Below are 14823 nucleotides of genomic sequence, written 5' to 3'. Positions count from 1 at the left end.
GTCATCAGTCTTGGGTAGAAAGGGAAAGTGCCCTCCTCCAGCCAGAGAATAGCTGACTTATGTAGAGAGAGGTCCCTGCACCTGGTCCCCAATTGGTCCATCCTTATGCAAATGAGATCTCCAAATCCTCAGAGTTTGACTGGTCCAAAGGGCATTGTCCTGATTGGTCAGTAAAGATGCTAATGAGGATATAGCTGCATGGCTAATTGGATGGGGAGAGTCTAAGTCCTGTTAGTTGAAATGCATTTCCAGGAACTCCTTTATAGGGCTGGCTCAGATTGCAGGAACACAGTGCAGACAGGTAGTTCAGTAGGGCAGGCAGGCAGTTCAGTTCAGGCTTCTCCCTGAGGCCTGGCTTGTGTGAGAGGATCCTGTTTACAAATAGCTGCTAGGCTGTTTTTAACTTGGAGCCCAGTTAATTACCCTTCTTGGTAGTTATCTCCTTTCCTGGGGTCAACAGCAATATCTGCAAAGCACAACAAGATAAGGTACACCTGTATATTCCTAAATTGTGTAGAGCAATCTTGATTGTAGATCCTTGTTTTTCATCACTTTGAATATTTCTTGCCACTCCCTTCTGGCCTGCAAAGTTTCTGTTGAGAAATCAGCTGACAGTTGTGTGGGTGCTCCCTTGTATGTAATTAACTGCTTTTCTCTTGCTGCTTTTAAGATTCTTTTTGTCTTTAACCTTTGGCATTTTAATTTTGGTGTGTCTTGCTGTGAGCCTCTTTGGGTTCCTCTTGTTTGGGACCCTCTGTGTTTCCTGGACTTGAAAGTCTATTTCTTTCCCCAGGTAGGGGAAGTTTTCTGTCATTATTTTTTCAAATAGGTTTTCAATTTCTTGCTCTCTTTCCTCTCATTCCGGCATCCTAATAATACGAATGTTGGGCCTCTTGAAGTTGTCCCAGAGGCTCCTTATGCTATCCTCATATTTCTGGATTCTTTTTTCTTTTTGCTCTTCTGGTTGGGTATTTTTTGTTTCTTCATGTTCCAAATTGCTGATTTGATTCTCAGCATCCTCTACTCTACTGTTGATTCTCTGTAAATTATTCTTCATTTCAGTTCGTGTAGCCTTCATTTCAAATTGGTACTTCATTATGTCATCGATCTTCTCAATTATTTTCGTCATACTCTTACTAATATCCTTGAGCATTCTTAAAACCATTATTCTGAACTCTGTATCTGTTAGCTTGCTTGGAGTTATTTAACTTAGTTCCTTTTCTAGAGATTTCTTTTGTTCTTTCCTTTGTGACATGTTTCTTTGCCTCCTCATTTTGGCTGCTTCCTGGTGTTTGTTTCTATGTATTCGGTAGAGCTGCTATATCTCCTGGAATTGGTAGAGTGGCTTTGGGTAGTAGGTGTCCTGTAGGGTCCAGTGGCTTAGCCTCTCCAGTCACCTGAGCTGGGTCTTCTAGGTGCTCCCCTGTGTGGGCTGTGTGCACTGTTCTGTTGTAGTTGAGCCTTAATTGCTGTTGGCGTCACTGGGAGGAATTGACCCCCAGACCAATCAGCTGTGAGGACCAGCTGCAGCTACAGCCAAAGAGCTGCTGTGCTGGAGACACAACTATGGAGCAGGACTTACTTCAGTGGAGCTTTGGTGTTCACCAAGTGTGCCCCTTGAGTGTGTCACTCATGGATGTGGTAGGGTTGTAATCCAGTGTGGTCGAGTCTGACCACCAGGTACACTGTCTCTGAGGCCTCCCGGGAGGTGCAAAGTCAGCCTGTGCCAGTGCCTTGCCCAGGGCCACCCAGCATGAGCTACACAGCAAACCGTAGTTGGCTGCTACTTGTGCTGGGCTTGGAGGTGTCCAGGAGAGGCCAAGCTATGAGCCAATGCAGGCTGCTGCTAGTGCCAGGCCTGGGGCCACTTATAAAGCTGTATGGGGCCCGCTGCTGCTTGTTTGAGAGATTTTAGGAAAATCCTAAGCATGAGGCTCGAGATGCCACTTGCACAGAAAAGCCCCTGGAAATGGCCTGGATGAGCCTGCAGGTGGGGAGGGGCGGGGCCTCCAGGAATCACTGGGGTGGGGCCAAAGGTGTGAGTCAGGTGTTGGCAATTCAAATATGGCGCCTGCCTGCCTGCCGGCTGTGTGCGGGGAGGACTCACCAAAGGAGCAAAGGCCTCTGCCAGCTTCTCTGCCTGGGAGAAAGCTGCCCCTCCACCTCTCGCCCTGATTTCAGGGAGGTTAGGTCCTCCCCAAGTGTCCCAGGTTCCTTTCAGGCTGCTGTTGTGCGCTGGGGCTCAGAGGGAGGGCGTCTGAGTGAGTCCGAGCTGCCTGGGGCTCCCGCAGCCTCCACAACCTTCAGTGACAGTCCCCGCTGGTTTCACAGCCCAGAGTTGTGGGGACTTCTCTTCCTGGCCCTGGAGCCCTGGGCTGGGGCCTGCTGTGGGGCTGGGACCCCTCACTCCTCTGGGAAACCCCCACCACCGAGATTCCCTCCCAGGTTTCAACTGCGGCACCGGGTGTGGGCCGGCCAGCGAGTCTCTGCGATTCAGCCCCGATCCGCCCGCGTCTCCGCCCCTCCTACTGGTCTCGATGCTCCTTCAGCTCCCTGGTTGTGGGGCTTCTGTTCAGCCAGATCTCAGGAGGCTCTGAGTGATGGTGGTTCTGTATTTTTGTTGTAATTTTGATGTGGTTGCAGGAGGCTGTGGGTACAGCTGTTACCTACACTGCCATCTTGTTTCTCCCCTGTGTGTTTTATTTTCTACTTAGTATGCGTTCTTTTCTCTTAAAATTTCTTTGGGTGTCTAGAAAGGTTTGGTTTTGTTCTCACGTTACCTTTATACTTATACCTTTTATAATGTCCTTTTCTCTTTTACTCTCTGGTTTGACAGTTTAAAATTATATTTTTGACTCCTGTCTCTTCCCTGTACAATAGTTGATGAGCTTATGTATAAGTTTTCTGTTTTCTCTGGCCTCATATTCTCATTTTTGAATCTGTAGATTTATGTCTTTTGCTAAATTGGGGAGATTTTCTGCCATTATTTCTTCAGATATATTTTCATCTCCACCTCTCCTGTTGAGACTATGATGACACAAATGTTAGATCTTTCATTATTGTCCTACAAGTCCCTGAAACTGTTCATTTCTTTGTAGTCATTTTTTGTTTGTTTTTCTCTCTCATTAAGATTGCATGCTTTGTATTGACCTCTTTGAGTTTGTTGTTATTGTTTTTTCCTCTTTACATTCTACTCTTGAGTCCTTCTAGTGAATTTTAAGTTTTGGTTACTGACTTTTTCAGTTTTAAATTTCCCTTTGGTTCTTTTTAATATGTTCTGTTTCTTTGCTGAGACTTCCTATATTTGTTTCAAACAATGTTCATAGTTGCACACAGAAGCATTTTTATAATAGTTACTTTAAAATTCTTGTCAGATAATTTCAATATCTATGTCATCTCAGTATTAGCATCTGTTGACTGTTTTCTTCCTTTGAGTTAAGATGGTCCCAGTTCGTGGTGTAGTGAGTTATTTTCTGTTGTAGCCTGCACATTTTGGCTATATTATGAGCCTCTGATTTCTACTTTAATTTTGTTAGCTGTTACTGCCAGGCTGAGTAGTAGGTAGGCTTTGCCCATACACACATTTGTAGATCTATGGTGGGATGGTAGATGGGGTCAGCTCTCAGGCAGAGCTTCTGTCCTCCCATTTTTGAAGTTGCAGTATTTTCATTTTTCCAGAACAAAAAGCATTTATAATTTATTATAAATTACTCTTCCACTCTTATCCCCACATTTGTATTAGTCTTTGATCTCCAATGAAATATTTCCTCAGTCATCTTAGTTGAATGAAGCTCATCCTCTAGTAAAAGTATCAGCAAATTTTGCTGTAGAGGACACAGAAATATTGTAGGCTTTTCGGGCCACGTGGTCTCTGTCCCACTAATGTGGAATAGTTTTACTAGGATATGTTACCTTTAAGCGCTTCACTTCCTCTCCTCTTCTGTGAAGTTTCACACAGGCTTGGGGCAGGACGTCCAGACCAAAGCTTGAATTTAACTTTTTCTTTTTTTGTTACAAGTGATTTGAAATGTGTAGTTTTCTCTGACTCTTAGTAATGCTGAAAGTGTGGGCTACATGTGGCTTTATTTGCCCTTATTCATCTATATACTTTTTTGAAGGAGTGGAGAAATTTGAATGTAGGGAGCTGCTATTATTTTATCACAAAAGAATGTCTTTAATTTGGATAAGCCTAATAGCAAACGTATGGATTTCACATGAGATGAGACCTGTGCTTAATTCCTCTGAAGACACCAAGGAGAGCTACATATAAACTGTTGGACTTTGAATGAATCAACAAATCTAAGCCTGGTTTTGTTTTAATTATGTGCAAAATGAGATGCATATAGAGCATGGTTTATACTCTATGCTCTTTAAGTGAGGACATTTTTCAAGAGCTTTGCAAAAAATTAATTTTTTCCAAATTAAGTGAAATGCCAAGTTATTTCTTTGATCTGTGTACTTTAATAATCTGAAAAATCATTTATGTTAGATATGTTTGAAAACCACTAGTATAGAGAGATGATCTTTTTGGTCTCTTCTGGACTTAAGGCAGCATGGTATGTTGGTTTTATTCTGTATATAAAGTGTTTCCTTGTGATTATCAGATTCTCAATTTGTGGCAGAGGGATAATTACCTTTCTGCCTTTTTTTAAATTCATCTATCTGATGTATAACTGCAGAAGTTGGGGTAGAAGTTGTCCCAGACTTCTGTCTCATTTTTGTGAAGAGTTATCTGAGGTAGTGTTACCTACTACTTAATAGATATATCAGGTAAGTAACCAAGTTCAAACACAAAATTTGACTACTTTTTATGCCGCCACCCCTGAGGTCTATTATGTATTTTAAGCATTCAAACAAATACATAAACTGGTAATTTTTTTTGCTTCCTATAGATTCTTGTAGATACTGTTTGGGCTCTGTCATACCTGACAGATGGAGGTAATGAGCAGATACAGATGGTTATTGATTCAGGGGTTGTTCCATTTCTTGTGCCCCTTCTGAGCCACCAGGAAGTGAAAGTTCAAGTAAGTACTTTAAATTTTTTCATGTGTAACACCTATGCTTCAGTACTGTCTATGTGCATCTGTCTTCCATAATTCTGCTAATTTACGAACCTGGTTTTGTTGATTTTCAAATTTTTATCTCACCCAGATTTTTGGCTGAATTTCAGACTCATTTAGCCAATTGTCCTTGAACCCTTAAACACGTCCTCTAAGAACTCCTTAAAGCATTCCATTGTTATTTTAACCAGACAAAAATGATACGTATCATTTTCTCCCACAACACTGCTCTCGTTCCTATATTCCCTCTCAGTAGAGAGATGGCATAGTCCAAGCTGGAAACCTCGATTCCTACTTCTGTTTCCCCCATTACAAAATCCTGTCAATTCTAATTACATAGCTTCATATCTGTCTTCTTATGTATCTAGAGCCACTGATTTAGGTGAAGACTTGTTCTCTGTCCTCCAGATAATTGCAGTAGATCCTAACTGCATTTCCTCCTCTCTCTCTAGCTTCTCCTCACTCCAATTAGGTGTATGTGGCCAATAGATCTGTTCATCCCATTTCTGTCAAAGTAACTTTCTAGATGGAAACATGTTCCCATTCCAGGCTTTTATTACAATCTTTCTGTGGTACCAGCTTAGTAATAGATAAAAATAGCTATTAAAAGTGAGCCTTTACAATTTTTATTTTTATTTTCTTTTATTTTTTGAATCTTTTCCCACACAATTTTTCCATATAGTTCCATTTTTCACAAGACTAGTGTTTAAAATTGTTTCTCAGTTCTGTGCAGTGCTTTGTGTAAGAATGCAATAAGTGGTAATCGCTTACCCCTTGTATTTTTACATTTTGTCAGGATTATGAAAAATATAGAATCCATTTCATCATAAACAAATAAATTTATAGAAAATATTTTATCCCCACCCCAGACGGCAGCACTCAGAGCAGTTGGCAACATAGTAACTGGCACCGACGAGCAGACCCAGGTTGTTCTCAACTGTGATGTCCTCTCACACTTCCCAAATCTCTTGTCACACCCAAAGGAGAAGATAAATAAGGTAAGGCATATATACTCTGTGCATTTTTTCCTCTTTGTATATCATTTTTAACTGTCCCTTTGTTTCTGTTGTTGCTATTTGATTTTAATTTTCTTCAAAATCACTATTGTTAAGGTGAGAATTATTTCAAATCACCTCTGTAATTATTTTGTTTCCATTTTTAATTGCTTGCTACAGATGCCACCCTGATTATCACAGAATAAAAATTACTTTTATACTAACTTGTGTTTTTATTTAAATAGATTGAGCAGTAGCAACAGTTAGCAAATTAGTAGCCATTAGATGAGAATATATACAACATTTCTCATTGGGTGGCTTGTATCTTTTATAAACAGAGAAACCATAATTTAATCTCCCTGTGAAATTAGAATGGACCTAAAAATGCAGTGCCTAAATTAAAAGATTGTAAAAATTGCTTTTTTCAAGATTTCAAGCTTAAGATACAAACTTAATATTAATTGTTAAATATGTATTTGTCTTTTTATGCCTGGCTTATTTCATATTGCTAATGTTTTCAAGGTTCATTCATGTTGGAGCATGTATCAGAACGTCATTTCTTTCTTTGAATAAATATTCTATTGTACGTAAATACCACATTTTGGTTTTTCACTCACCTGTTGATGGAAGCTTGGATTGTTTTTACCTTTTGGCTAATGTGAATAATGCTGCTATGAACATTGGCATACAAGTGTCTGTTTTAGTCCCTGCTTTCAGTTCCTTTGGGTATATATCTAGGAGTAGAATTGCCAGTCATGTGATAATTCTATGTTTACCTTTTTGAGGAACTGCCAAACTGTTTTCTATAGTGGCTGTATGATTTTACATTTTCAATAAGCAATGATAAGGGTTCCTTTTATTTTTATTATTGTTGTTGTTGTTATTACCACCCTACTGGTATGAAGTGGTGTCTCATGGTTTTGATCTATTTGCATTTAGTTTAATGCAGTTTTAGCTGCCTGAAATATCACCATCCCCCAAACCAGCATAATTGTTCATTTTCTTCTGTCATAGCTATATTTATGTAGTTGCTTGACTATAACAGTTGGATTCTTAGAGAAACGTATGTTGTCAGAAATCACATTTTATAGATAGACATTTGTTCCACTGAAGGGAAAAAAGCCAGAGTCTTTTAGACTCTGGTCCAGTTACTTTTGCTGTAGAAGTTTCAGTAATGTAGGTGATTTTTATAGCTAAATATATTCCATAATTGGAAGACAGACAGAAATGGGTGGAGGGAAGTTCAGCCTATGATTCAATATGCTCAAGGAAGGTACCATGGGAGGAAGAAAAAGAGGTCATATAGATACTCAGCTTTGGCAAGTAGTCAGTTGCTTCAGAAGCTTTACACCTGGAGCATTTTTGTTGTTTGCATCTTGGGACCATCGTGGGACCCTGGAGGTAGAAGTTACCAACTTGGTTTTATTCCCTCAACATTTTGGTTAGAAATGTTTCAAACCTACAAGATTTTTACAACAATACTGTAGTGAACCCTCATATACTATAAACACTGATTCACCAGTTGTTAACATCTTACCACAATTGGATGACAAAACAGATTTACAATTAAGTTTTAATTTCAGAGGAGGAAAAAGGTATACATCTGACACTAAAATTACAATAAACCTGTTGGTTCATGACTTATAAATCCTTAAGGTTGCAATAAGATTTGTTATAAAGACCCATCCTAGACTAGTTAGATGCTTAATTTCTAAATATATCTTGTAAGTAAATAGTTTTATAATAAAGCAACTCACCTTTTTTAGAAGTAGTTTTAACAAACTATTAGGAAATTCAGTTATCATCTGTCTTTTTGAGGGAGCTCATGCATCAAAAATGTAATAAGCTGCATGAGTAAAGATTTTTTTTCACTGTTTTATTTTCTGCCATGTCACCATTGTCCAAAGTAGTTCCTAGCTTACAGTAGGCATATATTTTATTGAATGGATAAATACTAGGTTAATGGGGCCCAAATATTATGGGTAGAAGTTTCTTATAACTTATTTAAAATGGGAGATTCTGTATAACCTAATCACTTTTAGATGCTTTCCCCTTAGTGCAACTCAGGTGATTTTGTTATATATATAAACTACATTAAAATATATATATAAACACATTAAAGATATAACTTTTCAAATAAAGATGCCTTGTATTTTGCTCAACTATAGGAAGCAGTGTGGTTCCTTTCCAACATAACAGCAGGCAACCAACAACAAGTTCAAGCTGTAATAGATGCTGGATTAATCCCTATGATTATTCATCAGCTTGCTAAGGTCAGTCATACTGTGAGTTCAGAATGTATGTTAATGTATTATAACTAAGACTTTTTGAATAAAAAATGTATTTATCTTTTTTTTTTAATCTTCAGGGGGACTTTGGAACACAAAAAGAAGCTGCTTGGGCAATCAGCAACTTAACAATAAGTGGCAGAAAAGATCAAGTGAGTTTGGAGAAACTAACTGTTATGATTGTTAGTACTGGAAAGTATACTGCTGTAGTATGATTAAGAATTACTGATTGTTTATAAGCCCTGCACCATGTTCTTCTTGAGGAAGAAATAATTATATAAATAAAAATATTTTTTCTCTTTCGTTGTCTAGGTTGAGTACCTTGTACAGCAGAATGTAATACCACCGTTCTGTAATTTACTGTCAGTAAAAGATTCTCAAGTTGTTCAGGTGGTTCTAGATGGTCTGAAAAACATTCTGATAATGGCTGGTGATGAAGCAAGCACAATAGCTGAAATAATAGAAGAATGTGGAGGTAAGAGTGGATTTACTGCAAAAAAATAGTTGAGCACTTGAACTCTAAAACATTAGTTCCCGAAAAGACAACTAACTAGAAAAAACCCTGAGGATACATTGCTGTCACTTCATCGGAGTATTATATCGCTGTTCTTTATTCACTATATTAGCATTCCAAGAGGATTTTCCAGGGAACAGTCATACTTTTATGTTTGTAAAGGTCACTCCTTAACCTTCCTAGAGATTCACATTGCTTTTCAGGAAACACAAATACTCCTCTTGAAGTCACAGTGTTACCGCATCAGACTGGAAGTATTTTTTTTAATAAGAAAAAATTATTCTAGAGATGTTAAGGAGTCTTGTTGATGGTCATAGAAGTAATTAGTTATAAAAACATAATTAACAATCCAGATTTTAAGTCCTGGCCTGGTAGCTCAGTTGTTTAGAGCACTGTCCTGATACACCAAGGTGCAGGCTCAATCCCTGGTCAGGGAACATTTAAGAGTCAACCAATGAATGCATGAATAAGAGGAACAACAAATCAATGTATGTTTCTCTCTCTCCTCTCCCCCTTCTGCTCTCTAAAAAAAAAATCAATAAATAAAAATTTAAAAAAAGTTTAAAAAAATAATCCAGATTTTTATAATATTAACTCACTACTCATTCTGGTTTTATGAGGCTTTACATTTTAAGATAATTTGAAATAGCTCTGTATTCTGGGTTACAACAACTTAACCGAGAAAATTGGAGCTACGGAATTGTTACTCTTCAGCTTTTTTTCAGTATGGTTGGTTTTGTCTGTGGGAGTAATACTTATAATTAGGATACACACTATATACTGTGTATTATAATTTTATAAGGTGCTATTCATTTATTATCTTTGACACCTATTTTCCCTTTTTTTAAATTTGTATATTATTACATAAAGAAAAATACAACTATTTCAAAATAACCTAGCTAAAAAGACGTTTCAAGGAAGAATATTTACTATTAAGGATTACATTTATAGACTTGTGTGCCTGATATATGAAGTAAATGTGTTGGGAATATAAATGAAGGCATTGTACAGTTACTGTTCTGAAAAATTATTTCTAAAGTTCATTGTGACCATAGGATGTAAGCCCCTATTCATTTTTTAAAACAAATTACTTCAGACTTTAAAGATACATTTTTCTCAGTTAATCCTTAAGTTTCTGAAAGCTTATTTTTGTAGTTATATAAAAGTAGTAACATTTGGAAAACAAAGAAAAAGATAAAAATTATCCTATGGGACAGTATGATTATATTAAAGCAGTCTGTGAAGATCTTAGTTCTAGTTCTGTCGCTGACTTGCCACACAACCTGAAGTAAATGCTTTTACATCTGTGTGCCACAGCTTCCTCATCTATCAGATGGAGTGTTCCGATGTTTTTATAACTCCCTGCCTTAGGACCAGAGTACCTCAAGGGCTTCTAAAGAGAAAGAAATTAGTGGGATACTGGTCCTCCAGCCAGAGCATTTCAGGTTTTTATCAATTTTTAAGACAAACTGTTATCTTTGGAGGCTATGGGAAAGTGGTCTGAGTTCTTCAGGATTTTTCATGATTAAAATGAGCACAGTTTTTATTGTATCTGCTTAATTATTATCTACTTAATTATTTTTTGGTCAGGTTTAGAGAAAATTGAAGTTTTACAACAACATGAAAATGAAGACATATATAAATTAGCATTTGAAATCATAGATCAGTATTTCTCTGGCGATGATGTAAGTATATATTAAAGTATGGTGTGTCTGTATGTACATTAAAACCTATACATATATAAGTTTACTAAGAATTTTCCTTTTATTAATATGAATTAAGTTTATACTGTTTTCTATCAGGTATTCTTGAGGTGGCATTTTTCCAGTTATTTAAAGAAATCTAAATTTAAAAAATTAATGATTGTTTTCCACCAACCTGTTTTCTTAAATACTATGTCTGAAACTTTATTATAGGTAAAATTGTAAAAACAGTCCTTGTTGTACTTATAATCTGTTAAATGGGAAGAGATAGTAATTATAGAAATGAAGTATGTTTAGATAGGTACAATAAATCTAAAATTACAGGAACTTAAGAGCAGGGTAGTTTTTAAATATGTGTTCAATTTTATATTGTTAAAGTTCTTAATAATATTATTGATTTACTTAAATATTTTTAGGTGGTTAAAACACCCATGCAGAATTTTCTCTTAAGAAGTAAATCAGTTCTGCTTATACCATAATGTATAATATCTTAATGTAATCAGGATTTTTTCCTTGCTTTTAATAGATTGATGAAGATCCTAGCCTCATTCCTGAAGCAACACAAGGAGGTACTTACAATTTTGACCCAACAGCCAACCTTCAAACAAAAGAATTTAATTTTTGAGTTCAGTTGAGTGCAGCATCTTTCCCACATTCAGTATGAAGCACCACCAGATGGCCACCAAATGAGAACAACAAAAGGCTCCAAAACACAAATGCCTCTTCGTTTTGATGCTTCTAAAGCAAGCCATGTCTCAGTCACTTTGCAGTTGCCAAAAGTCACTATCACATGGACTGTAAATGCATATGCATGATTTCCTAAACTGTTTTAGAATTCTCCTTAACAATTTCAACTGCCCTCTTATTCCCTGTTCCCTGGTGCCACACACTGACAACTGCAGTCTCCAGTTTAGAATATTCCATAGTGGTGGCATGTCAGCTCTCCACTTGATATTCCTTTGGAAAACGGTGCGCTGTGGATCAAGACACTTTGGTATGATGTATATACACATTGGAAGACTTTAAAGAGGTGCAGCCTGATCTGAGCCTCCATCATTGTCCTCCACAAACATATTTTCATATTCTTTATGTGGAAAAATAGATTTTAAAGTACAAGCCAAATGATTTTCATTGGTGGAACTGACACAAAAAAAGTAACTTAAAAAAAGAAACTTGGTTATTGATTAAACAGATAAGTTTTAAAAAACTGTACTTCATCTACCAGTAATTGATGTGTTTATTAACTGCCTCAGAAGCCAGGGTTGGAGGAAGAACTTTAGCTATGGATGGTAATGCTTTCGCCATTATACCTAATTTTTGAGAACAGCAAGCCCTATTTGACCACTCACTTCAGCCTGTGTGTTCCTGCTGTTTTGAAGTAATCAAATGCTGTGCATGGTATTTTACCTGAGCTGCAACCTGTTATGGACTTGAACTTCTGTTTAAGTTGAAAGCAAGAGTCCCTGACTATAAAGAAAAAACAAAGGTCTAAAGTACCCATTGTTGATGTTAAAAAAGAAAATCTTGCTTTTAGCTTTCAGGAGTTAATATTTTCATTTTAAATTGATAATTGGATATGGTTGATTTGTATTGGGTTTAAACTGTGGAGCTTTCATGTTTACTGTAATTTAGTCTTAAAATATTTTTTACTTAGTAACCAGTGCTTTTGATAATGTGGTTGGCAACAAACCAGCAACTATTGAGGAGTGTCATAAAACTTCATTCTTTGAGTATTGGGAAAGTTAATTCAGATATTACTCTAAGCATATTCACAAATTAAAAGATTCAGACAGGATCTGTGTAGAGAAATAATCTGCAGTTATTTAACATAAACTTGATTTGCAGTGATCTTTAAGTACTTCTGCAAAATCTGGTATTACTATGTAAAGTCACTGCTTTTGGTAAATTGTCTGACCCAGTTATTAATGAAAAAATATGAATTTGAAATTTTTAAAACTGAATAATTTGTGCTGTGACAGAAATGGTTTTATTACTATTGTTTACTGGGTATAATTTTCCAGTGCATTGATGTGAAGAGATAGAAAATCTAAACTAATTTAGTTACCAATGGGGGGTATATTTACTGTGATGAAGATGAGACAGATGCCATCAGAGCTTTGTGAATCAGCTGGGGTGTTTTCACTGATAAACACCACATAGCAGGTGTGCATTCATTACAAATATATGTATCTGCCAAGGTGGAGCCACTTTAAAGAGTGAATTTTGTCTTGTATCTAAAGTGGATACAAGCGTATGTTTAAACTGCAAGATTTTTACTTGCTAGAGAATCTGTTTTAATATAGTGGTTTCGCCTCTGATTATTTATAGGTTTTATAAATTTTAGAATCAATTTCTCTTTAAGGTGGCTCAGACTTTTCAACTCTTGTGCACATAAAATTGAGTTGAAGTTCATTGTGCCTTTTTTCTTTATCCAAATTTTGAGTTAAAGCTTCATATGGTAACTGCATCCTGTTCAGACACTGTAGTCTAAATTTTTGAAACTGTGTGGTGTTCACTAAAAGTAGGAAATAACAGAATCAAAGCTAATTAATAATTAAGGTCACAAACTTCGGTGAAACCCTTAAAGTCCAAATCTTCTTGATATTGTGAATTGTACCCCTTCCAGTTTAGTTTCTTCTGGACTCTCCATACTTACTGACAGTTACCTTTTAAATTTTGCACACATTGAGATTAAATTGGGCCTCTATTGTGCCGATTCCCATTTCCTCTTGTGTTTTAAGTGTACACTAATGTAAGTGAACATTAGCATCAAGTAGTGCAGACGTATGTATGCATTTGCTTGATTCAGTTTGTTGTGACCTTATCAGTTTGGAATTGGAATTGCATCATTTCATAGATAAAGGAAACTAAGTATATTGTTGCACTTTTAAGTTTTCAAAACAGTGTTGAAAAATTGCATTGTTTTTATTTTTTTTAAACTCAGTTAAAAAAAGACTAAACCGTTTTCAAAAGAGGCATCTAAATGTGTTCCTAATTTTGTATATGGGCTTAGGTTTTGTAACCAATAAAAAAAGCTGCTATCAAATATGATAAAACATTGAAGAACTTATTTCTAAGAGTATCTTCATTTTCTAGTTTTGTTTTCTGCATGGTTAAATTTAAATTCAGAATTGTTTTCCAAACATCAACAACAATGGAGGTGAATTATGAATTAGCCTTTCATTGTATTTTAATATCTCCTTTAAGTACCAAAATCTTTATTAATTTCGTAAGGTGCCGTAACAAAGTACCACAACCAGGTGGCTTCAAGCAATAGAAACTTATGATCACACAGTCCTGGAGGCTAGAAGGCTGAAGTCAAGGTGATGGCTGGGATATGCTCTCTCTAGGCTCCAGGGGAGGATCCTTCCTTGTCTCTTCCTGGCTTCTGGTGGTTGTTGGCATTTTTGGGCTTATAGCTGCTTCACTCCAGTCTCTGCTTTCGTAATCACATGGCCTTCTCTCTGCATATCTCAGGCTTAAATACCATAACTTAAAGAAAGACCATTTGAAGTAAACCTGAAATTTTTAACCTGTTAAATAGAGGGTGTGGCTTTAAATGAAAAGAACAAAGGAACAGCCTAACTTTGCATATACAAATATTTTTACTTTTGTAAAATGCAGCTTCAAATTATTTATGAAGGAAATCAGTGTATAAGTAAATAAATGTGATGGTAGTACTCTTACAGAATTTGCTGTAATTTCCTTCAGAAGGGTTGTCCTTTTCGTGGAATTGATTATTTGATTACTGCAGGTGAAAATTTATGAATATCAGTTGTCTTACAGTGATGGTTATGATTTTTTTTAACCCTAGTTGAACTGGAGGGTTTTAATTAAATCTATTTGGAGAAAGAAAAAATAGTATAATTTGTGTACAATAAGCTGCAAGTCTTAAGGCATATAAACCAAGGAGTGCTCTGTAACCCACCACTCATTTGTCTGAAGTATAAAAGGAACTGTTCATATAAATCTTGTACTTTATTAGCTGAAAAACAGTGGTAGAATGATTCTCAAAAAGTACTGTATAGAGAAGGGGATATATAGATATAGATAAATATATAGAGATGGGGCTCAGTACTATATCAAGAGAAAGTGTTTGGGAAAGGGGATGCAGAGTTCTCACATCCTTAGCCTTTTTTATTTGCCCATGAAATCCCTCAACAAACTTTGGCCTATATCAGGGTGTCTCAAACCGTGAAACAGATATTTTAGGCTGGATAATTCTTTGTTGTGGGGGGCTGTCCTGTGCATTTTAAGATGTTT

At 36.5% G+C, this 14823-nt stretch overlaps 1 protein-coding gene across 1 annotated transcript in view; it reads left to right on the top strand.

Annotated features, from left to right (window-relative positions):
* Window positions 1–14251, top strand: part of KPNA3 (karyopherin subunit alpha 3) — a 77106-nt gene extending 62855 nt beyond the window's left edge. Inside the window, exons 11-17 of the mRNA XM_087814350.1 lie at window positions 4893–5024; window positions 5930–6058; window positions 8224–8328; window positions 8424–8495; window positions 8656–8818; window positions 10448–10542; window positions 11087–14251. Of these exons, the coding sequence (XP_087670476.1) occupies window positions 4893–5024; window positions 5930–6058; window positions 8224–8328; window positions 8424–8495; window positions 8656–8818; window positions 10448–10542; window positions 11087–11185 (795 nt within the window). The 3' untranslated portion in view covers window positions 11186–14251. The remainder of the gene's footprint in view (window positions 1–4892; window positions 5025–5929; window positions 6059–8223; window positions 8329–8423; window positions 8496–8655; window positions 8819–10447; window positions 10543–11086) is intronic.
* The last annotated feature ends 572 nt before the right edge of the window (window positions 14252–14823 follow it).

This window comes from Miniopterus natalensis, chromosome 2 (genome assembly GCF_054644295.1).
Source record: "Miniopterus natalensis isolate mMinNat1 chromosome 2, mMinNat1.hap1, whole genome shotgun sequence".
In the NCBI taxonomy this organism is placed as follows: Eukaryota; Metazoa; Chordata; class Mammalia; order Chiroptera; family Miniopteridae; genus Miniopterus; species Miniopterus natalensis.
Note: the sequence above shows the minus strand (reverse complement) of the source record. Positions and strands in the feature narration are given on the sequence as shown.